This window comes from Aphanomyces astaci (assembly GCF_000520075.1).
Source record: "Aphanomyces astaci strain APO3 unplaced genomic scaffold supercont1.17, whole genome shotgun sequence".
Lineage (NCBI taxonomy): Eukaryota > Oomycota > Saprolegniomycetes > Saprolegniales > Verrucalvaceae > Aphanomyces > Aphanomyces astaci.
In genome coordinates, this window is record NW_009798280.1 from 329,384 (window position 1) to 348,867 (window position 19,484).

The window sequence follows — 19,484 nt, forward strand, 5'->3', positions numbered from 1 at the left end:
TCCAGTAAAACCACCTTCAACCAACCAATCATCGCATTAGATGAAGTAACTTTAAGCAACGCACCCAACCGTTATTCAAGTTACTTTAGACATTATTTAAGCCTGAGAAATTTTTAAACAATGAATTTAACCCTGGAATTGCCAAAAAAGGTGCAAAGCACAATAGTACTACTATTATAGTAACGTTAGTACAGTAGTAGTACTATTACTATTATAATAGTAGCAACAAGTAACGGCTGCAGTGCAAGGTGGTGACGTGCTAGTTGCACTTGCATTTACTTGGTCCAGAGCTTGGTCTGGTTGTTCACGTGCACCAGTTGCTTCCAGGACGCATGGGTTTGCTCGATCACATCCACGGCAAAGTCCTATCTCATCATATTATAAGTCAATTCAAAATTCGAGTGGGGTGCTCAATCGATCAAATCGACAGACAATCGATATACGACCAATCAAAACACAGGACACGAATCAAGTAGCCAATCAAATTATTTTTCGCTACAGTCATTCCACATCGTAAGTTATTCGTGTACTATTAATAGTAAATTTATGACTGAAATATTAGTATGGAGGGCGACCCTTGTTAACACAACATTCAGGTCAAGAAATTGATAGAGTTGGTAAATCAGTACAAATATTCCCATATTTTTGGCTGAAACGGCAATATTCCCATCCCATCTAGTGAACTAAAGGGATTCCTTCGTACGCGGGATTGCGCACGTCCGTCAAAAGCAAACGCGCTGGGCGGCTTGCCGTCGGGGATTTTATAGTCGCGAAACCAGTTGCGAATGGTTGCGACCGTGTCCGGGGCATGCGCATGCAGGTCGTCCAAATCTAAAAAGTCAGCCAAATAGTCCAAAATGAACGCATATTTGTTAATTTTTCGTGGTGATACTATTGGCCTTACTAAAAAAGCCAATATGTTGACCATACCATGCAGCTTGTTTGCTAGCGGATCGTCGGTGGCGATGGCGATGACCTTCCAGTCCGTTTCCCCGTCGTCGATCATGCCCAGCACACCTAGCACTTTGACTGGATAGACGTCGCCCACCGCCGCCACCCGCGACCCAATCTCGCAAACGTCGATCGGGTCGTTGTCTCCTAAAGTCATATACAGTGAAGTAGCGTAAGTTACGGCAAACAACCACTGTAATTGGACAGTCATAACGTTATTGACCAATCGATTCGACCCCTCAATGTCGTAAGAAGCCAATCAAATCACGTTCTGTCGAATTTCTGCCAATCCAAAACCATTGATACTCCGCATTGGGCAAATCCCAAATATACTAATTTGTGTATTGTATACTTTTATCAAGATTAAATCAGATCAAACGAAGGATATTTGGCGAAAATGACTCACAAGGCCAAATTTGGGCAAAATGCACAATACCTCCATGTTGAGTAGCCGGATCAATGTGGCGCGGGTCTTCCCACGTCTGCGGAATGCACCCGTAGTTGACGAGCGAGTCAAAATGGTAAAACCTGCGCATATGCGAGGGTGAGGCAAATGTAACGAATAAGTACGTGCAAGTACCGCAAGTTGCCGTTCTTTACGTCTTGCTTGATGGGATTCCGTGCTTCTTCCCCGGCAATCTCCATCTTGGCACGGGTCCTACATCGACGTGAGCACCGGCTGCCATGGCCGGTGTACAGTAGTAGTAGTACCCTTTGGGGATCTCGTTTACGAAATGGAACACATAGGAGCTTTTTTCCCCCACTGGACGCAATGGAATGTCGTGCCACGGAGACACTGCAGCACCGCTCGACGCATTCACGAACACGAGGCGACTGTCGATCGTGCCCTTCACACCAACTTGATTTGACGTGTATCCACTCTAAGTCCATCGACGCATGACACCTCTGGATGATACGGCATGAGTGGCTAGAAGTACCAAACAGCGGGTGTGGGCAGACAGCGCCGCCCACGCGGGCAATCGGATGGAACGACTGGCGCGATGCAGCATGATGGCGACGTCTGCCTGGTCAAGTGGGAGCAAACGCTGTGAGTGTTCATCCGGATAAAACATAATATTCATCCGGATAGAGACAAGCATTCATCCGGAGATAAACAAACACTCATCCGGATGATGGTTTGATAGTGGAACAGTTTTTTTTATCTAACGTTGACTTGCAAAATAATATTATTTCAGCGGGCATTCCTATTAATATAATAGTACGAAGTTCACAGTATCAAAGTAGCGTTATTACTATGGGGTTTGGTAATTTCAAAGTACTACGTAGCACTACATACTATTAATAGTAGTACAAGGTAGAAGTAGTTGATGTGAATACGAGTTACTTGTGGCGGATCCCCAGCTCGTTGACGAAGCTGTCGATCGTAGGCCGTCGGCCGAGCACGTTGACGAGCATGTCCATGGGGTCCTTGGCGCCGCCGTGCCGGAGCACCTCGTCGTACAGCACTTGGCCGGCCTTGGGGTTCCACGGGTCTGCGGCAAAGCAGTGCTGCCACACGTCTGCCGCAAACACGCGTGCGTACAGGTAGCTGTAGTACCCCGCGCCATAGTTGACCTAATCCAATATGATCTTGTTAGTATGTTCACCCTTCAAACGACTTACCAAATGGCCAAAGCGGGTGTGCCAGTGCGTCCCCGTGGGGAAAGGCACGAGCGTGTGCTGGTTCTGCAGCGTCTGCAGCGCTTGGGTGGTCGTCGGGGGGGTAAACGGCAACGGCTGGGTCCCAAATAGCGTCAGATCCAGCATCGAATACAAGCATTGCGTCTACATGATTGTTACTTAGCATAGTATTCAGTAATAGAACCAGGATCCGATTCTTATAGTGCCAAGTCGATTCGAAATCTCAATCGAATGAGCAGACTACTATTAACCAAATGAGAATCGAAAATCGGCCAATCAAAACCCAGATCACGAAATCAAGTAGCCAATCAAACCCACTACCTTCAAACTCGAATTCACGTGTGCCTTGAATTCGTAAATCGATCAATCGATTTCGTGAATACGCACAAAAGTAGTCCAAATTTGGGGTCAATGGACAATATCCGGGGTATGTATATATAGTGCTTTTTAGTGAAATTTCGTGTTGTGGTTTCTCGTTGAAATTTAAATCGATTTGATTGGCTACTTCAGATGAGTTCAAAATTATTAGCCAATCAAAACCTTTTCAACGAAATTCAACCAATCAGATCGATTGTGGATCGGTTTGGCCCCTCCCCAAATTTGTATCAAATCGACAATATGTACCAGTTTCATATCCAAAGATATCACAACCATATCATCCTACGATCCTACCTGCGTGTCCATGGCACTAAACATGTGCTTGGACGCCCTCAAATTGGCGACCATCGACCGTGGAATCGGCTCGTTCGTGTCGAAGTGTCTCGCGAAGGTTTCAACTACGCGGGGGTCCCACGCAAAGTACTCAAACAAGTGCGACGGTGTTTCAACAAAGTCCAGCTGACCGCGCGTGCCACTCACATGCTGCATCTCTGTCTGCGACAAGACCGAGTGCAGCGCGTGGCCAAACTCGTGGAACAATGTCTCGACTTCGCCATGCCTGCGCCATTGTCACGAATGTCGTCACCATGGACAGGACGTACGTGAGAAGGGGCGGCGTGTCGGCCGTGGGCTGCTGAAAGTTGCACACGAGCGCGACCACGGGCGTCTGGTAGTGCGTCGGGAGTTGCTTGCCGCATCGAATGGTAAAGTGCGCAAAGTGATTGTACTTGTTTGGCCGTGGGTACAAATCCAGGAACAGCACCCCCACGGGCCGGTCGTGTCGGGTCACGACGAGCTTCCGGACGTCCGGATGCCACGACTCGTGCGGTGCCATGGCGGTGTCTGTGAGGTGGACCCCAAATAGTTGGTCGCAAATGAGCCGCAGCCCATCGATGCACCTGTCGACGGGAAAGTAGGCCGAAATCACGCGCGAGTCCAGGTGGTGGTGCCGCGCTTTGAGCATGCCCATGTAATAAGGCACGTCCCAGCTCTCCACGTCATCATGAGCACTACTGGTCGTCTGCCCAAACAACGTCCGCAGCTGCTGCTGGATGGATCCAGCATTAGGAGGCTCGTGGTGGCGCTTGGCTTGAGCTAAAAGCTGGCGCTCCGACTTCGCCTTGGTCATCAAGTTTGACGCAATCGACTCGAGGAACGCCGCCACACCGTCAGGACTCTCGGCCATCTTGTCACTGCGTCACACATCATTGGGGTGTGTTGGAGACATATATACTTCACTTTTTATATCAAAATATATATATATGGCCTTTGCTTGGACTTGGCAGGATCGATTCGAAACAGATTTTAAGCATAAGCTTGGCATGTACTTCGAAGTATTTGACTGGGCCAAACTATACTAATCGATGATTGGTTGAAGTTCCTATTTAGTGAGTTTGATTGGCTATAACATTCTCAAATACATTTGTCAAGTTCATTCGATTCGGCTAACAACACCTTTTTAGTCTCAAATATTGTGGATTCGGGATAAATTTCCAGTCCTCGTCGAATCACAAATCGACGCTATTGGCTAATCGAATTTCGAGTGGATTTGATTGGCTCTTACAGAAGTATATTCAACCAATCAAAACTCTGGAGTGGATTTGACAAGAATGTTTGTTCATCGTGTACCTGGTGGCCAAATGCGCATAGGTCGGAAACCCTAACGTGGTCGCGACGGCGTGACGAGCTTGAATCAAGTCATCCAGCACCTACCAACCATAATAGTACTTAGTTGGAAAGTCCTACGAATGTTCAGGGGACGTACGTGGAGGTTCTGTTTGGGGCTTGTGTTGCCAGCTAAGTACATTTGTTTGCGCACCGCGGGGTCAGGGATCCATTTCATGATGGCGTGCATAACATGCGAATCCGTGGGCACGAGCACAGACGACCCTTGGACCGAGCAGTGTCGCATATACGACGCAGGCAGGTCCTTGAGCGCACTTTGGGGTACCTACGCGGAAAGTGTGACGATCGATTGGCAACGAGCTACAGGAAGGACCCGAATATGCTCTCGAACGGTGGTAATGTTGTGCTGGAATTCCGAGCTCAGTCTAACATTCGCTTAAGTACAGCGAGATGATCATAGTGCGACGACGGACAGACCGTGTGATGTCATTCTGCAGTGAGATGACGTTGGCGCGACCGTTGGCGTCCAAGTGAATCCCATCGCGCTCGAATTCGGCGCGAAGCAGTAACGCAACCCGACGCTGTTCCTCTACATGCTAACACATCAACAACATGCAAGGAGGACGAGTGATGGACGGCGCACCTGTGAATGTGGCCATGAGCGACTCGTCGACCGTGACGTCTCGCAAGCGCTGGTACATGTCGGTGTCCGTGTTGAGTTGTTGAATCAACGTCGACAATTGGGCAAACGAATTCGACGCGGCGGCTCGGAATTGCCTGCATGGTGATGGGATTGTTGGTGTTAATACAAGTTCGTTTAGCATCACCAGCATCTTACGCATCCGGGTGCACGTTGCGACACAGCTCCGCTGCATCGATCACAATGCACACTTCATTGGAAATCGCGTCCAAGTCTTGAATTGTCGACAGTCCTGGAGGCGTCGACAAGATGCGGTGCTTCAACCGGCCAATTTCGCGGATGGCACGAGCACCCAACGCCGCGAAATCATCAGGACGGACCAAACCCTGCAGTCCGAAGAGTCCGGTTTGATGCGATGCCGTCGTAAACGATGAAGGCCGCGTCGTCGTCGTCCTCGACGTGACTGGCGCATGTCCAGCACCATAGCGGCCCCACAACCTCGTCTTGCAGGCAATCATCTTTGCAGAGTTGATTGTCCGGATAAAAAGGTGCTGCAACCGGAATCCAACCCAAAGGTTTCGAAAGGTCGTGACGACTGCACCATGGCGACGTTGGAGCTCGAACATGTCGTGGGGTACACGGGCCGCGGCAAGGACACGGTGCATACCCATCCAAGGGACCCCGATGTGTATCTCACGAGGTAGACGCCCTTCTTCATGCCTAATGGACATGCTTGACATGTCTTCCTGGATCCAGCATGGGAGCAGCGATCGTGGTGGCGCGGCTGTCGGACCCGCACGCACAAGAGTTCTTGCGCGGCCACGACGAAGAGATCACTTCCATGGCGATATCGCGGTCCGGTTTACTTCTAGCGTCGGGGCAATTGCCGTCATCCAAGAGAAATGTAACGTTTCCACCGTGAACTGGATATTGACGTTCGCAAAGAGTGTAGGCGCCATGATCGTCGTGTGGGAGTTGAATTCGCGGGCAGAATTGTATCAACTTCAAGGGTTTCATTGCAAGATCATGAAGATGGCGTTTTCACCCGACGACCATTTCCTCGTGGCCTCTGGCGCCGACGGCCGCGTCATTCTCTGGGACATGCGGGTACTCCATGATCACATTGCACTTTGGTTGACGCTGCATATGTAGACGTCCGAGGTAATATTGACCAAGTCGTTTCCATCGCCTGTGGCCATCCTTAACTGGGGTCGCGTCGAAGAGAAAAGTCGCCGACCAAAGTACACATTGACGTTTGCGTGCACGAGTCAGCTGGTTGTGAACGACCTCTCGTACGACATTGCATGCATGCAGTACAAGCTCGAGAGCTTCCCCTGCTCCATGCCATCCACGGGCCTCGTCCGCGATTACCTCTCTGCGACCATGACCCAAAGCAAGGACATGCTTCTCGCAGGCACCATCGCCGGCGAGTTGGTCGTGTTCAACACGGACGCACGGGTGTTTAAGAGTACGATTCCGATCTCAACCAACGGCGTCCACAGCGTTGTGTGTGACGCCACGTCCGGCTTCATCTACGTCGGGGCAGGAGACGGCGTCCTGAAGAAGCTAGTCGGTGCCCAAGTCGACTGGAACCTCGTCGGCCATGTCCAGCTGCTCGGGGGCATTGTCGGTCTCGCCGTGTCCTGCGACGGCTCGACCCTTGTCGCGGGCACCACCGCAGGAAAGTTGTACCAAGTGTCTACCGTAGACCTGCGTGTTCGCGAAGTCGCAACGAGCCATCTCGCGCCGGTCACGTCGGTCGCGTTCGGAGGTGGCCACAGCGATTCGTTCGTGAGCCTTGCCAAGGACGGAAGCATGAAGGTATGGGACCTCTCCACGTACACTGTGCGGTGCATGGCGGCAGATAACGCCGCTGGGCGCAGCGTCTGCTACGCACCATCTCCACTGCAACCTGGCGCGACATGGATCGTCACCGGATGGAGTGACGGATGGCTTCGATGTTACGACGCCACAACAGGGGTACATATTTGACGGTTTCATAATTATTAAACTAACGACCCTTTGATAGGCTAAAATGTGGCACATTTCCGGTGCCCACCGTGGCGATGTGACGTCGGTTGCAGCGACGGGCAAGATTGTGGTCAGCGGTGCGAGCGACGGCGGGGTGAACGTGTGGTCATTGACGACGAGAGAGCTGCTCTTGCAGTTCCACGAGCACAAGCGCGGCGTCACGCAAGTGCTGGTGGACGTGACCAAGCCGCATTGGGTGCATTCGTGTGGGCTGGACCGCGCGCTATTCATCTACGACCTCAAAGCCGAGCGCAGAGTCGTCGTGCACCAGGTTCGAGAAGGTGCGTTCCACACCATGAGCCAGCGACTGGATAGCGAGAACGAGATCGTGACGGGCGGCGCGGACGGTCGCATGTTGTTTTGGGACTGCGACGTGACCGAGCACGTCAAGTTGATGTCCGACCCGAATCGCATGGGCATTTCGTCACTTCAGGTGTCTCCTTCAGGTACCGGTCGCATGATGGCATTGTCATGAAGATGACAATGGGTTGATAGGGCGATATCTTGCGACGGGCGGGGAAGACTGCCACGTGAAGGTGTTCGACATCCAACGCGACGTGTTGTTGGCGTGTGCGCTCGGACACTCGGGCGGCATTCAGCAAGTCACATGGAGTCCAGACGAGCGGCAGCTCGTGTCGGTTGGCGACGACTGCTGCATCTGCATATGGAACTTCTTTGAAGAAGTCGAGTGATAAATAAGTCCAACCTTCTTGTTTGTACTACGTCAGCGATGCGGGTGAACTGTTCACTGCGACCGTCGATTCGCAAAAGCATGACGGCGCAGCACGTGGCCCTGTCGTCCCCATGTGGTACGCGTCCAGTGAGCGCTCGGAGCCACGCATCGTCGTGCGACATGCGGTGATGTCATGTATACTCACTCAACTTCCTCGAAGTTCATCACGTGCTTACGAATCGTGACATCACCACACAAAGGGCATTTCGACTGCATTACCTCTATCAATGCATATTCAGGTCGTCAAGCCGGTGGATACATGCAAGTTGAAGGCCAAAATACCTATGTAATTGAATACCTTTCAACATATAATACTTGTCACTGGAGATAGTGTATTCGTTGATAGAGTGCATTTTGGTGATTGGGCAAGTGGATCAAGCAAGATTCAACCCTAATCGCATACACCTTGATGCAATTAAAATCATTTCGCTGAATATTACATACAAATGGTAAGGTATTAAATACAATTCTTGATTCCGACACACCGACACACCGCACCGAAAAAAAGATGCAGGGACCATACAAACGTCAAGTGAAAGGTTGTTATGGCCCGACCAAATCACGATGTGCGTTTTTTCCATTCATACAATAACGGCGGCGGTGCCGGCGACTTCTTCGTTCCTTCGCACCCTTTCTCCACACTACCTTGCCTTCCATGGGTGCTCCTGCTAAGGCAAGGAAGTCCAACATGGGCATCATCGTGCTGGTGCTTGCGTTGCTGCTGACCATGGTAGTGTCCTTCTTGTTCCTGGCATTCTTCTCGTACGCGCCTGTGTTGTGCGCGTGCTGTGTGGGCATCCTGTACGTGATTGGATTGTACCTTGGCTTTGAGTCCAAAGCGTGGCACCACGCCCAAGAGTTTGAGAATCGGTTCTGGACCGTCATGGCGTTCTTATTCAGCACGGCGCTGTTCTACAGCAAGGACTCGCCGTTCGCCATCGGCCGGTACAGCACGTCCCTGGGATGCGTCCTCGTGATCGCATTCACGTTGGCTGTGCAGTTTCTAGACCGACACATCCATCGCGAGCAACTGGCGAACCAAGGGCGAATAACGCGCCCGCAGCTAACCAAGGACATCAACACGGCGCATACCAAGACGAGCATCATCGCCCAGTGCGTCGCGTCCGTCGATCCTATTTATCTCCCGTCGACCATCAACTTGATTGTGAATGGCGAACAAGTCAAGGGCCAGGTACGGGATGGTGACTTTTGAAGGTATGTCACGCGGACTTGAGTAGGAACAACGCGTGCTGGACATCCTCATGAAGGCCGAGAAAACCGAACTAAATTATATCCTGGGGCACATTCAGCTGGCGCTCCTGTTCTACAAAGTCAAGGACCCGTGTCGCACCCACATCTGCCAGCTGCTCTGCGAGACGCGCGTGATGGAGCTGACCGTCAACTCGCGCGCGATCGTGTTGGACGCGCTCATGCTCATGAAGCTCACGGCGCACGCCAAGGGCGAGCTATGGGCCAAGAACATTCTGCTCCGCACCACGGGCGACGACCTGTCCATTGTACACTCTATCATGATCACCTCTTGGTAGTCCTCACCATCCAGTCGATTGGTGTTGTAGCTCAAGTCCACCACCGACTCGAAAGGCACAGTGCACACGATGCACCAACTGGTTTACCATGACATTCGAAGCGACGCCGTTCGAAGTAAGTTGTAGTACGGAATGATATTTTGCCCTATTACCCAACTTTGGACATATCACACTAATTTCAGTCACACACACTAATTTGACGTTGATCATGGTTGTTTCCTGCAATCTGATTGGCTCCATTGTTGTTCTGCCGATCCATTCATTCTTCTGTACATGCATGATTTGGTGATGCAATTCTCCAGACACAACAATAGTACCTCTATGATTTGATATTGAAGTGGCCACGAGATTGCAGTATCGTCGTGGGTATATCGTACATTATTGTGCTTCCCCATCTCATTGTGTGAATGGTTATACTTATCGAGTATGCTACGTTGCAACGTAGCGGCGGTACTAAACCACATCCAGCGTCAAGCCAAGTTCCAACTAGCGCATATGCAGATCAGCACCAAGAACATTGGCGGCAAGCGCAAGCAGCTCGAGTGGCGCAAGGTGCTGAGCGACGTCGACGACACGCTCGAGTCGTCGGGGGGCATGTGGCCGGCGGGGGTCGATCAGTCGTACCCGCGACACACAGTGTACCCCGGCGTGATCACGTTTTACCGCGAACTGGACCTCGGACCAAACAACATGGCGGCGTCGTCGTCGACGTGGGAAGACGGCCGGCTTGGGAACCTCACGTTCATCTCGGCGCGGCCACACGTGTACAAGGACCTGTCGGAGAAGAAATCGATCAAAAAGTTTGACCGATTGCACTCGACGCGGGGTCTGCACTGCTTGCCGTCGATGCTGGCGGGCAGCGTCGCGAGCGGTACGGCGTTTGTGGTCAAGGGCGACTTGGAGCCGATGGCGCTCAAAAAATTCGACAACTTTCGCGAATACTATGCCATCTACCCCGAGTACAAGCACATTTTCATCGGGGACAACGGCCAAGGCGACGTCCGCGCCGCGCAGCTCATCGCCGACACGTACGGGTCGTCCGTGCTGGAGGCGGGGTACTTCCACTTGGTCCAGCCGCTGGAATCGACCCACGGGTTCACCGACAAGGACACGTATAAGCGCCAAAACATCTTCTTCTTCGACACGTACGTGGGCGCGGCCGTGCAGGCGTACCGGCTGCACCAGATCTCCAAGCGAGGGCTGCAGCAGGTGGCAGAGGAGGCGTCCGCGACCTTCCTCGCCATGCAGTGGAAGCCCCATGACGCCGACCGAAGAGAGGCGAACCGCGTCAAGTTGAACGTGGATTTCACCAGCGCCAACGAAATCCTCCAGGAGCAGTCGGTGCCGCTGATCGGCAAGCCCCAGCGGTACGACGTCGGGACCGTCCTCGAGACCCCGTTTGGCAAGGGCCTCATCGTCGCATACAACGCTGTCACAGGCATTTACGCTGTGGACCTTGTCGAGTGGTGGACCCGGTCGGCCAACAAACAACCCGCCAAGGCGTACCTCCCCGAAGCCAGCTTATCCCGACGCCCACTCAACGACTTCTCATTGGCCGCGGTCACGACGACCTTGCCGCCGTCGCACAACCCCGGGTCGTACGTCCGAGCGAGCATGGTGTCGAGTATGGATCCGCTGCTGCTGTCGCAAGGCGTGCTGCCACTGCGGACGCCGGTGGTCACCCCCTTCGGCCCCGGCGTCGTGCTGTCGTACCGCCCGGACGACGTGTACATCGTGCAGGTCCGGCACGTCGGGACCCTCTACTGCCAGCGCCACGTCGTGAGCGTACCCCCCGACAGCACGCCGTCCAGTCGGAGTAGTTTTGTGCGGTCATCGATTGGGTACATTGCAAAAAAGTTCAAGTTCATGGCGTCGCCGTCGCAAGGGCCGGCGTCGTCGTCGTCGTCGTCCCCCAACCTTCTCGACGACCTCACGACGTTGGACGAACGAACGTTCCCGGAACATTCCCGCGTACAAACGCCGTTCGGCGTCGGCGTTGTCGTGTCGTACGCTAGGGATGTGTACCGCGTGACGCTGGTCGATCCAGCCCTGGCACTCGTCACCGTGTCGGTGCAGACTCGCCACGTCACACTTTTATCCCCCCCCGGCGACTCTGCCCACCACCATCCGTTCAGACTGCACACGTTGGTGTCTGTCGCCCCGTTCGGGATCGCCCGCGTCCAGAGGTTCCGCCCCAAACACTCGATCTACCAAGTGCAGTTTGTTGCGTCGAGTGGCGGCTCCATGGTCGGGTACGTGCACGCGTCGACGGTGCGCCCCGTGGTTCGGCCGCGTCGATTGGTTCGGCAGTGGGCAGTCCACACCAAGGTGCAGTCGCCGTTTGGCCCGGGCATCGTGTCGGCAGCGACCAACGACGCCGGCGTCGTGGGCGTGACGTTGTCAGCCAGCCGACTCGAAAATTTCCAAGTGTTTGTCCAAGCCGATGCGCTAGTCGAGGAGCTGGTCCCTGTCCGGGGGTCCGGGCTGGGGCTGCTGTCGCGGCTGCGGCGCACGACCATGTGGTTTGACTCGAAACCGCCGCCGGAAAAGGACCCAGTAGTAGCAGGAGGAGGTGCCGCGGAGGCTGCAGCCCCGCCGCCCAACCCCAAGCTCGGCAAACCCGTGCGCACGCTGTGGGGCCCGGGGGTGCTCGAAGCCGTCCGCCCGACCGACGACGTGCACGTGGTCGCGTTCAAGTCGGGCATGCTCGCGTTCCTGGATGCGGCCAGTGTCGGCGACGTGGTGGCGGCGGCCATGGGCGATGTGGTCAAGACCCCCTTTGGCCAAGGCGTCGTGCTAGGCTACAGAAGACGAGTGTTTGTCGTCCAGTTCTCGTACGCCGTCGGGTACATCCAGCCGCGGGACCTCGAACGGCTCCCCGACAAAGCCCCGCCCGCCGCGTGTGCCATCATGTAATTCAACACGTCTGTTGCCACTCGTGTTGCATTGAAGTTGGAGCGACCAAACTCGTACTAGTAATGTCAACTTACTGGTTGGAGGAAGGTTCACGATAGATACTACTGTAGTACAGGACTAGTATGTAGTACTAGTAGTTCTGACGCTGTGTACTACCTACAGTAGTACGTCACGTTCTCCCGAACAGATGTGCCTTACGCTTTGCCCTGTGGTGATTGGTTTCACACTAATTGAAACCGCACACTATTTAAACGTCGATGTGGTTTCCTGCAATCTGATTGGCTCAATTCTTCTGCCGATTCTTCTGTACAATTGGACGAGCCACCGGTAAGCTACACTATGTCCATTGAAAGAGTAATCGAGTGAGGTTTGTACTGTACTGTACAGTACATATTTGTAGGAATACGAAGTCCTATCCGTGTACAGTTAGTTGGGTTGGTTCAACTGCTTTGGGCATATATGTCGGTGACTATTATTCCTTCAGCACCGCGTCGAACTCGTACTGCGTTCGCGGGTGGAGTTTGTTTTGATTGGCAAAGTCCGCCGGCGTAAACACTTTTCGGCCCGCCGGCTGCACTTTCGTCACGACCACCCATTTGGTGTCGGCCGTACGAACCCACAGCGCATTGTAAAACCGATCATAGAAGAACGACCCGGCGTCGAGTTGGTCCAGATGAGGCGGCGACGTCCATGTGGCCATGTGCGTCTCCATGGCGGCGACGTCGGCCACCGACGGCACGTGCATCTCAATCAGCATCACGGACTTGGATGCAAACGCACACATGACGCCAACTGTTTCGCCGACCGCTCGCCACATCTGCATATGCATGACTAGGACATGCGACAAGTGATAGTAGTTACGTTGTAGAGCTGGTCCTGGGGCTCGTTCCAAGTTACGATGCCGTGCTACAACCACAACGCATGAACACGCCATGAATCGACAGCGAGCTAACTGTTAGCGTTCTACCTCGCGCTTGATCTTGGGAGCTGTCGTCGCTACCGCGTTGTCCTAACAAGAGAAGCGTCACATGATGATCATATATATGGCTTTAATGATAGTTCTAGCGGATGATATATTTCGTACTTGAACCACCGCGTGCTTCTTTTTCTCGTCTAGATCTTGCAGCACTTGCACAACGCATTCGGCGCCTTCTTCGGCCAAGTGCGCGGACAAACTATAGTTGTGTGTCGGATGAGTAGTGTACTCAATGACGATCGGTAGGAGTAGTAGTACTCAATGACGATCGGTAGGAGTAGTACTCAATGACGATCTGTATGAGTAGTAGTACTCAATGACGATCGGTAGTACTCAATGGCGATCGGTAGGAGTAGTACTCAATGACGATCGGTAGGAGTAGTACTGTACTCAATGACGATCTTGACGTAAATATGACTGCGATTCATTCAATTCGTATACCTGTGATAGGTAGAGGTTGGAGGAATCGGCAGTTCTTTTTGGAGAAGAATACGACCCACGTCGAACGCCCTACATCCGACATATTATAACGGTGTTACGACTGAAAGATCGTCATGTTGCAGAGGACAATAGGCGGACACTTACAACGGATCGATTTCGATCACAGAAATGCCAGTCGTGGTATCACCATGCAAGAGCGCTCGGGGAATGGGGGCCGGGCCTCGGTACTAGCCACACATAAACCCAACATGAAGTCTGAAGATTCACGTGAGTATACATACATACCTTGGGCAATAGCGACGGGTGCATGTTGATGGCGCCGTGCTTGACATTCGCCAGCATGTGTGGATGCTACGCACGCCCATAAGTGAGTGAACATGACATGTGACGTCGTTGCGTACAATGAAGTAGCCAAAGGACACGACGACGCCAATGTCGAACGGTGCAGCGGAAGGCGGCATGGCCCAGTCCTTGAGGGATTTCCTACGACGATGGTAACACTCTGATATGATATGGAGACTATGAATGGCGTACACGTTGTCAGGGATGTGGTGGACCACCAAATTGTGCTCCAGCGCAAACGCTTTGACAGGAACAGGCGCCTTGTGTCGAGCCTTGCCCATGTGCTTGTCTGGAGGACAAATGATCTGTGCATTCGGTCAGTACAGAGGATGTCCGAAGACATACGACATGTACCTCTATGTCTTGGATCAAAGGAGGCTGCGTCGCTTTTGACTGCCCAATCCTACATGTCATGTGAACCCACATATGGCACTGGGCATGATCATTACATGCTTGCATGCAGCCGCTTCAGCGTTGCCAACGAGATGTTGTCCGTGCCGAAGAAGAGAACACGGAGAGGTGGCGATGACGGTGATGAGGTCGTCGCATTGCGAAGCGTCAAATGGGAGGCGAAGGCTGACGACCGACGCGTCACGAGCGCGGTGGCGGCATGGAAGCGGTGCATCATTTGTTTTGCCTTCAAGGCGACCAAATTCTAGCCAATGAAACGCATGAATTTGATACAAGAACAGCCCCTCGTTTGAAGACTCGACCATTGGCTGCCTTGCATTTTCCGTCCAAAGTACTGCGTGGGAATGAAGTCGTTTACCAAGTTGTTGCTCGCCGGCGGCGGCGTCATCACGTTCGTGTCGGTGGTCACAGGTCCCCTGTCTGAATGGAACGCTCGCCGAGAAGGCGCCATCGTAAGCCTTCATCATCTCTCTCTCCGCGTAGACTAATGCTTGATGTAGTTCCTCAAGAACCTCGAGAAGAAGGTGTTTGAAAAGGCGGCATAAGTGCATGGCGGAGGCGATGGCCGTGTCCGTGACTGAAATCAAACCATCTGTAGAGGCCTCCAATAGAACCAAATATATGACTATTCTTCCACTCAAAGTGCCCAACGTCCATGCACAACGACGCCTTCATACAACACGGATGCTAGTGCAATCGAGTTGAGCTGTTGGATTATGTGCAGCATATCCCTCCTCGCACTATAGATTTATATCACATCGACGTCATCCTAGTGTTTTTCCTAAAGCGTAATCGAGTTCTTCCCCGAATCGGGGGCGGGCGTGCCAAAGGCAAACGGGGACACGTCGCCAATGTGTTCGGAGCTGTAGTTGAACGAACCGCCACCGCCATTCGAGCCGCTCATGAACGAGTCGCCGCAGTTGTACGAGCTGCCGCTGCCGCGTGCGTTCGAGTCGTCGTCATCCCAGAGACTGGCCGTGTCTTGGTGGGTGATGGGTCCTGGCTTGGTGGCGCTGTCGGTGCGACTCGATTCCATGGCGGTGACCCACAGGTTGTTGTGGGAGTTGGCCGAGTTGGCGCTCTCGCAAATGCTGTCAGAGTCAAACTGGTCGTTCGGGTGGCGGCCGTTGGCGGCGGCGGCGGCATGGAACGGCGGCGACGACAAGCGCTGCGCGTTTGAGACGAACCCGTCCGTCGGGTATTTGGGTGGGGAGATGCGGGATGGCTGGAAGTACGGGTTGGGTTGGCTTGTGTGGGAGTGGGAGTGGGCAGGCGAGAAGGACGGAGGGGACTGTGACGACGAATGGTGCTGCTGATGCTGCGGGGGACGGACGGGTGCCCCGAGGGGCAGGAAGTGCTGCTCGTGATGCATTGGCCGGATGCTCTTGTTGTGCGGAGACAGCACGTCGTCGTCGTCGTCGCCTTCGTGGGCGCCGCGGCGACGGCGCAACAACACGAATGCGATGGCCAGCAGAATAATGCCGCCGACGCCACCGATGATCGCTACGATGACTGTGGTGGTGTTGGACGAATCTGCGACACCGGCAGAGGTCGAGGCCTTGGTGGGGGTGGGCGAGGTGGAGGTTGAAGTTGATGGAGGCTTGGGAGCGGCAGTGTTGGAGTCCACCAAGATGTTTTCCGGTCGTGATGAGGTTGGAGTAGGTGAAGTTGGTTCGTCAGGAGAAATGATTGTCGGGGCGGGAGCGGCAGTGGGCGGAACGTTTGTGGGGGCCACTGACGTGGTGACGTCGGGGGGTGCGTTTGTCGGTGTCGGAGAAGCCGATGAGTTTGTGGTCGGGGCGGTCGGTGAGGTTTGTTCAGGTGGCGGTGTGGTTAGTTCAGGTGGCGGTGTGGTTAGTTCAGGTGGCGGTGTGGTCAGTGCAGTTGGCGGCGCGGTCGTGGTAGTCACGGCGGTTGTGGAGACGACAGGTGCGGACGTCGTGGGCGTCTCTGAGGTAGGAGGAGGCGGGGTGTTTGGCGTGGGGGTCGTGGTTGGGGTGGGTGGTACGGGTGTGGTCGTTGGGACCTCCACTGGTGCTGGAGTGGTCGTTGGCTCCGGTGGCAAGATCGTGACAGGCTCCGAGGTTTCCGGCGACAGAGTAGTGATGTTGTCTGCTTGAACCGCTGCGAAGGACGTCGACGCAGCAGCAGCCGCGAGCATCAGGATCGCGGCATGGTAGGTCCTCATGTTTGGCGTGGTGGTCGATTCAGGAATTGCGCGAGTCGCGCATCCTCGAAGCGATTACTGCTACTCATTTGAGTACAGTATCCTTATTCAGTATAATTATTGACTCGATAGAATATTCGAATTAAATTAATTTCAAATCTCTTGCTATATAACCAATTATTCTTAACAGCTGGAAAAGTTCAGCCTGGTGCTTCTTCTATAGGGGAATTAATGTGTCACGTTGATTGGTGAGACTTTGGAGGAGAGTCCAACGTCAGTGAGTCAACTCACAACATAACATTAATATTCCAAGTATGTAGAATTCGATGGGAGAGCGGTGTGAGGAGAGTATTATTCACGATCTGTGATTGGGTTATTCAGCACCGCATGTTGGCTCGTCTTCACATGGTTACTTTGAGCATTCGTCGGAGAAGTGAAGTGTGATGGCGAAAATTCTTCGTTGGAGACAGTGCACGGATTAAATGGTCGACCACTATACGTATACTGTAGTGATACTATTGTGCTTTTCAGTCAAACTTGCCTATTTTGGTGGAGTCATGAAATCGCCAACTAATCGAGCAAAGGAGTATGATTGGCTACAAAAAAATTGTTTGCAATATGATTGGCTAAAAAGATTGATTGATGCATTACAGAAATACATCTTAAACTTAGTTTTATATTAAATTTTCGATGGTCCAGCGATTGTTCGGCGGTTCATTCAACCAACCGCCCGAGGAAATTTTGAGTAGAACACACAGTAAGTAATAACGTTAGGAACGTCTGCGTTGATAATGAATCCTAGACACTACTACATCGAACTGGGGAAAAACACGACCAGGGGCACAATCAGTTTTGAACGGAGATCGGTACGTAGTATAATCATTTGAATTTTCAATCAGCGGATGATTGGGTAATAATTGCATTGCATTGCACCAATAGGCGTCAACCAGTTTGGGTAATGCTAACTTACACACGCTCGAAGCTCTCATACCAGATGCTGACAGTGAATCCACTTTACACATTGTGAATAATTAACCCATTGTCAAAATAGCAACTTCGCTAAAATTTGAAAACTTACAATTAACCCAAAGTACACTAGCGAACAACAAAATGGAACTAGTAGTTATTATGTTCAGGTTAATATTGCATCCTCAAGTATTTGAACAGAACAGTGAGCTTATTGTACCGTAGTTCCGTATTATTATGAGGTGCGGACATACTGTATACGGAGTTCACGAGAAACTTTGGGACAACCAAATAAGGCTCGTTAGCAGTTCATACTGGTACAGTGTACCGGTACTGTTAAAATTAACGCTCAAGACTTCATTTCAAAGAACAATTCCCTGATTGCAACAGAACTTTGGTGCAAGTCATCGAAATACTACAAAAAAATTCCTTGCATTTTGGCAGCTATTCCAACTTTGTATTGATATTTTTACGAAAATAGCTGTAATAACGATAGAACTGGAAAAGCCCAACCGAAGTTACGGTTCAGATTTTCGATTGGTGAAAAATGATCGAGGACTAGTAATAGAATTTATATCAACCGGCCTTTTGTATGGAAATACTGTACATGGAGCCAGGCATATTTTGGCCGAAAAGGAACATCAAGTATATTATGGTCTTTGTATCCTGCACTTATCCGTCCATTGACTGTGAATCCGGATTATTCAGGACGTCTGTTAACAGTAACATCAACATTTCGTGGGTTTAAATGACAGAACCGAGGCGTTTAATAGTAAAACGCCTCCTCCTGGCACTTTTCACAAAAAAGTCTGGGTGCTATTTTATCTTCATTACTCAAAATTTTAGTAAACCGAGAGGTAATTTCGACAGATCTCAACAAGATGAAGATATGTTACGTCTCAGATAAATTTAGCGAAGAATTGATTGAGAAATAAGAAATGATAGTTTGCAAATATTAGCTGTCCACTAAACATTTGGCCATAGGGGTGAACGATCAATATACTTAACAATTGTATGCAAATCCGGTATAACAGGAGGTTTATCCGGACAATTCAAGTATCCGTCTTGTGTAAATACAGTACTGTACGAGTCGGACGCTTATACACACCTCTAAAATTTGATAATATTTGGCAACTCGCTGAAAACGTATTTAAACGGGTTTCCTTTGCATCCAATAGGCCAAATGGCAATCCTTGAAATACTGTTCAACGTTTTACAGGTGAATTACTCGCGATATTTGTTGCAACCATTTTCGGAATTCAACAATCTCAAATGTTGCAACTACTGTTACTTCCGGACATAGGTCCATGTATAATAGAGGGGGTTTAGACCCGAATAACCAAAAGTTGTGAAAAGCACAATACATCATTTTTTACTAAACTTGCTCACACTGGTAGGTGTTTTCTGACATTTTTCGTGGCAGCCAGGGTGACCCTAAGATCTGTGAAATACGCTTGCGCAAGTATACTATCCGAAGATGGTATTTGTTGACAGTGAAGTCAGACATTCTTTTACGAATGGAGGTAGTACTACGTAGTAGTAGTCAGGTTTTAGTATTTCGGATTCACTACAGTACTACAGTACACCTATGATTTCTCCGACATCACTTTCATGGTTTCGGTTGGGTGTGTCCCTAATTGGATAGAAATATACAATCAACATAGGTCAATTATTTTCTTCCAATGAAATATAAGTCCTGTGATGGATTTCGACCAATG

General features: G+C 51.6%; 7 protein-coding genes across 20 annotated transcripts; 4 read left to right on the forward strand and 3 right to left on the reverse strand.

Annotated features, from left to right (window-relative positions):
• Positions 1-138: 138 nt before the first annotated feature.
• Positions 139-1,995, reverse strand: H257_07949 (hypothetical protein). 4 transcript variants are annotated; one of them, XM_009833666.1, is made up of 7 exons: positions 1,890-1,995; positions 1,663-1,832; positions 1,532-1,609; positions 1,388-1,479; positions 931-1,098; positions 704-831; positions 139-365 (listed from the first exon to the last, which is right to left on the reverse strand). In XM_009833666.1, the coding sequence occupies exons 1-7, from the start codon at positions 1,959-1,961 to the stop codon at positions 276-278; spliced, it is 798 nt and encodes a 265-aa protein (XP_009831968.1). In that variant the 5' UTR covers positions 1,962-1,995; the 3' UTR covers positions 139-275. The 4 variants fall into 4 exon arrangements, with proteins under 4 accessions (XP_009831968.1, XP_009831970.1, XP_009831971.1 ...); XM_009833668.1 differs by having other exon boundaries at positions 704-1,098; XM_009833669.1 differs by lacking the exon at positions 139-365 and having other exon boundaries at positions 467-831.
• A 183-nt stretch (positions 1,996-2,178) lies between these two features.
• Positions 2,179-5,797, reverse strand: H257_07950 (hypothetical protein). 4 transcript variants are annotated; one of them, XM_009833672.1, is made up of 10 exons: positions 5,435-5,797; positions 5,240-5,373; positions 5,074-5,185; positions 4,970-5,021; positions 4,736-4,921; positions 4,600-4,679; positions 3,573-4,163; positions 3,265-3,529; positions 2,575-2,736; positions 2,179-2,526 (listed from the first exon to the last, which is right to left on the reverse strand). In XM_009833672.1, exons 1-10 carry the CDS (start codon positions 5,752-5,754, stop codon positions 2,293-2,295), a joined length of 2,136 nt encoding a protein of 711 aa, XP_009831974.1. In that variant the 5' UTR covers positions 5,755-5,797; the 3' UTR covers positions 2,179-2,292. The 4 variants fall into 4 exon arrangements, with proteins under 4 accessions (XP_009831974.1, XP_009831973.1, XP_009831972.1 ...); XM_009833671.1 differs by having other exon boundaries at positions 2,179-2,736; XM_009833670.1 differs by having other exon boundaries at positions 5,240-5,797.
• H257_07951 (hypothetical protein) lies at positions 5,779-8,033 on the forward strand. Of its 3 annotated transcripts, XM_009833676.1 has the most exons (6): positions 5,779-5,936; positions 5,993-6,140; positions 6,182-6,343; positions 6,389-7,216; positions 7,266-7,713; positions 7,763-8,033. In XM_009833676.1, the coding sequence occupies exons 1-6, from the start codon at positions 5,839-5,841 to the stop codon at positions 7,957-7,959; spliced, it is 1,881 nt and encodes a 626-aa protein (XP_009831978.1). In that variant the 5' UTR covers positions 5,779-5,838; the 3' UTR covers positions 7,960-8,033. The 3 variants fall into 3 exon arrangements, with proteins under 3 accessions (XP_009831978.1, XP_009831976.1, XP_009831977.1); XM_009833674.1 differs by having other exon boundaries at positions 6,182-7,216; XM_009833675.1 differs by having other exon boundaries at positions 7,266-8,033.
• A 553-nt stretch (positions 8,034-8,586) lies between these two features.
• On the forward strand, positions 8,587-12,668 carry H257_07952 (hypothetical protein). 3 transcript variants are annotated; one of them, XM_009833678.1, is made up of 5 exons: positions 8,587-8,945; positions 9,001-9,192; positions 9,239-9,517; positions 9,578-9,662; positions 9,993-12,668. In XM_009833678.1, the coding sequence occupies exons 3-5, from the start codon at positions 9,263-9,265 to the stop codon at positions 12,461-12,463; spliced, it is 2,811 nt and encodes a 936-aa protein (XP_009831980.1). In that variant the 5' UTR covers positions 8,587-8,945; positions 9,001-9,192; positions 9,239-9,262; the 3' UTR covers positions 12,464-12,668. The 3 variants fall into 3 exon arrangements, with proteins under 3 accessions (XP_009831980.1, XP_009831981.1, XP_009831979.1); XM_009833679.1 differs by having other exon boundaries at positions 8,587-9,192; XM_009833677.1 differs by having other exon boundaries at positions 8,587-9,192; positions 9,239-9,662.
• A 158-nt stretch (positions 12,669-12,826) lies between these two features.
• Positions 12,827-14,866, reverse strand: H257_07953. Of its 2 annotated transcripts, XM_009833681.1 has the most exons (11): positions 14,672-14,866; positions 14,577-14,625; positions 14,415-14,527; positions 14,282-14,363; positions 14,166-14,231; positions 14,025-14,107; positions 13,881-13,949; positions 13,548-13,638; positions 13,431-13,472; positions 13,325-13,369; positions 12,827-13,280 (listed from the first exon to the last, which is right to left on the reverse strand). In XM_009833681.1, exons 1-11 carry the CDS (start codon positions 14,848-14,850, stop codon positions 12,936-12,938), a joined length of 1,164 nt encoding a protein of 387 aa, XP_009831983.1. In that variant the 5' UTR covers positions 14,851-14,866; the 3' UTR covers positions 12,827-12,935. The 2 variants fall into 2 exon arrangements, with proteins under 2 accessions (XP_009831983.1, XP_009831982.1); XM_009833680.1 differs by having other exon boundaries at positions 12,827-13,369.
• An 81-nt stretch (positions 14,867-14,947) lies between these two features.
• H257_07954 (hypothetical protein) lies at positions 14,948-15,275 on the forward strand. Its single transcript, XM_009833682.1, has 2 exons — positions 14,948-15,085; positions 15,134-15,275. The coding sequence occupies exons 1-2, from the start codon at positions 14,978-14,980 to the stop codon at positions 15,176-15,178; spliced, it is 153 nt and encodes a 50-aa protein (XP_009831984.1). The 5' UTR covers positions 14,948-14,977; the 3' UTR covers positions 15,179-15,275.
• Positions 15,276-15,323: 48 nt separating this feature from the next.
• Positions 15,324-16,862, forward strand: H257_07955 (hypothetical protein). 3 transcript variants are annotated; one of them, XM_009833684.1, is made up of 2 exons: positions 15,324-16,475; positions 16,497-16,862. In XM_009833684.1, exons 1-2 carry the CDS (start codon positions 16,013-16,015, stop codon positions 16,751-16,753), a joined length of 720 nt encoding a protein of 239 aa, XP_009831986.1. In that variant the 5' UTR covers positions 15,324-16,012; the 3' UTR covers positions 16,754-16,862. The 3 variants fall into 3 exon arrangements, with proteins under 3 accessions (XP_009831986.1, XP_009831985.1, XP_009831987.1); XM_009833683.1 differs by having other exon boundaries at positions 15,324-16,454; positions 16,476-16,862; XM_009833685.1 differs by having other exon boundaries at positions 15,324-16,862.
• Positions 16,863-19,484: the final 2,622 nt, after the last annotated feature.

Bases quoted from the DNA above. Each gene is read 5' to 3' on its own strand.
- H257_07954 (XM_009833682.1), top strand. From the start codon at position 14,978: ATGAAGTCGTTTACCAAGTTGTTGCTCGCCGGCGGCGGCGTCATCACG. The intron at 15,086-15,133 runs GTAAGCCTTCAT...TGCTTGATGTAG, and splicing joins CTCGCCGAGAAGGCGCCATC to TTCCTCAAGAACCTCGAGAA.
- H257_07955 (XM_009833685.1), top strand. From the start codon at position 16,013: ATGCTCTTGTTGTGCGGAGACAGCACGTCGTCGTCGTCGTCGCCTTCG.
- H257_07952 (XM_009833679.1), top strand. From the start codon at position 8,656: ATGGGTGCTCCTGCTAAGGCAAGGAAGTCCAACATGGGCATCATCGTG. The intron at 9,193-9,238 runs GTACGGGATGGT...GGACTTGAGTAG, and splicing joins GCGAACAAGTCAAGGGCCAG to GAACAACGCGTGCTGGACAT. The intron at 9,518-9,577 runs GTACACTCTATC...TTGGTGTTGTAG, and splicing joins CGGGCGACGACCTGTCCATT to CTCAAGTCCACCACCGACTC.
- H257_07949 (XM_009833668.1), bottom strand. From the start codon at position 1,961: ATGCTGCATCGCGCCAGTCGTTCCATCCGATTGCCCGCGTGGGCGGCG. The intron at 1,610-1,662 runs GTACTACTACTA...ACGTCGATGTAG, and splicing joins GTAAACGAGATCCCCAAAGG to GACCCGTGCCAAGATGGAGA. The intron at 366-703 runs GTACGAAGGAAT...ATGATGAGATAG, and splicing joins ACGGACGTGCGCAATCCCGC to GACTTTGCCGTGGATGTGAT.
- H257_07951 (XM_009833676.1), top strand. From the start codon at position 5,839: ATGGCGACGTTGGAGCTCGAACATGTCGTGGGGTACACGGGCCGCGGC. The intron at 5,937-5,992 runs GTAGACGCCCTT...TCCTGGATCCAG, and splicing joins CCCGATGTGTATCTCACGAG to CATGGGAGCAGCGATCGTGG. The intron at 7,217-7,265 runs GTACATATTTGA...ACCCTTTGATAG, and splicing joins GTTACGACGCCACAACAGGG to GCTAAAATGTGGCACATTTC.
- H257_07953 (XM_009833681.1), bottom strand. From the start codon at position 14,850: ATGATGCACCGCTTCCATGCCGCCACCGCGCTCGTGACGCGTCGGTCG. The intron at 13,950-14,024 runs GTAAGTGTCCGC...TGTCGGATGTAG, and splicing joins GTGATCGAAATCGATCCGTT to GGCGTTCGACGTGGGTCGTA. The intron at 13,370-13,430 runs GTAGAACGCTAA...TTGTGGTTGTAG, and splicing joins CTCCCAAGATCAAGCGCGAG to CACGGCATCGTAACTTGGAA.
- H257_07950 (XM_009833672.1), bottom strand. From the start codon at position 5,754: ATGATTGCCTGCAAGACGAGGTTGTGGGGCCGCTATGGTGCTGGACAT. The intron at 5,374-5,434 runs GTAAGATGCTGG...ATCACCATGCAG, and splicing joins CGCAACGTGCACCCGGATGC to GCAATTCCGAGCCGCCGCGT. The intron at 2,737-3,264 runs GTAGGATCGTAG...ACAATCATGTAG, and splicing joins TTAGTGCCATGGACACGCAG to ACGCAATGCTTGTATTCGAT.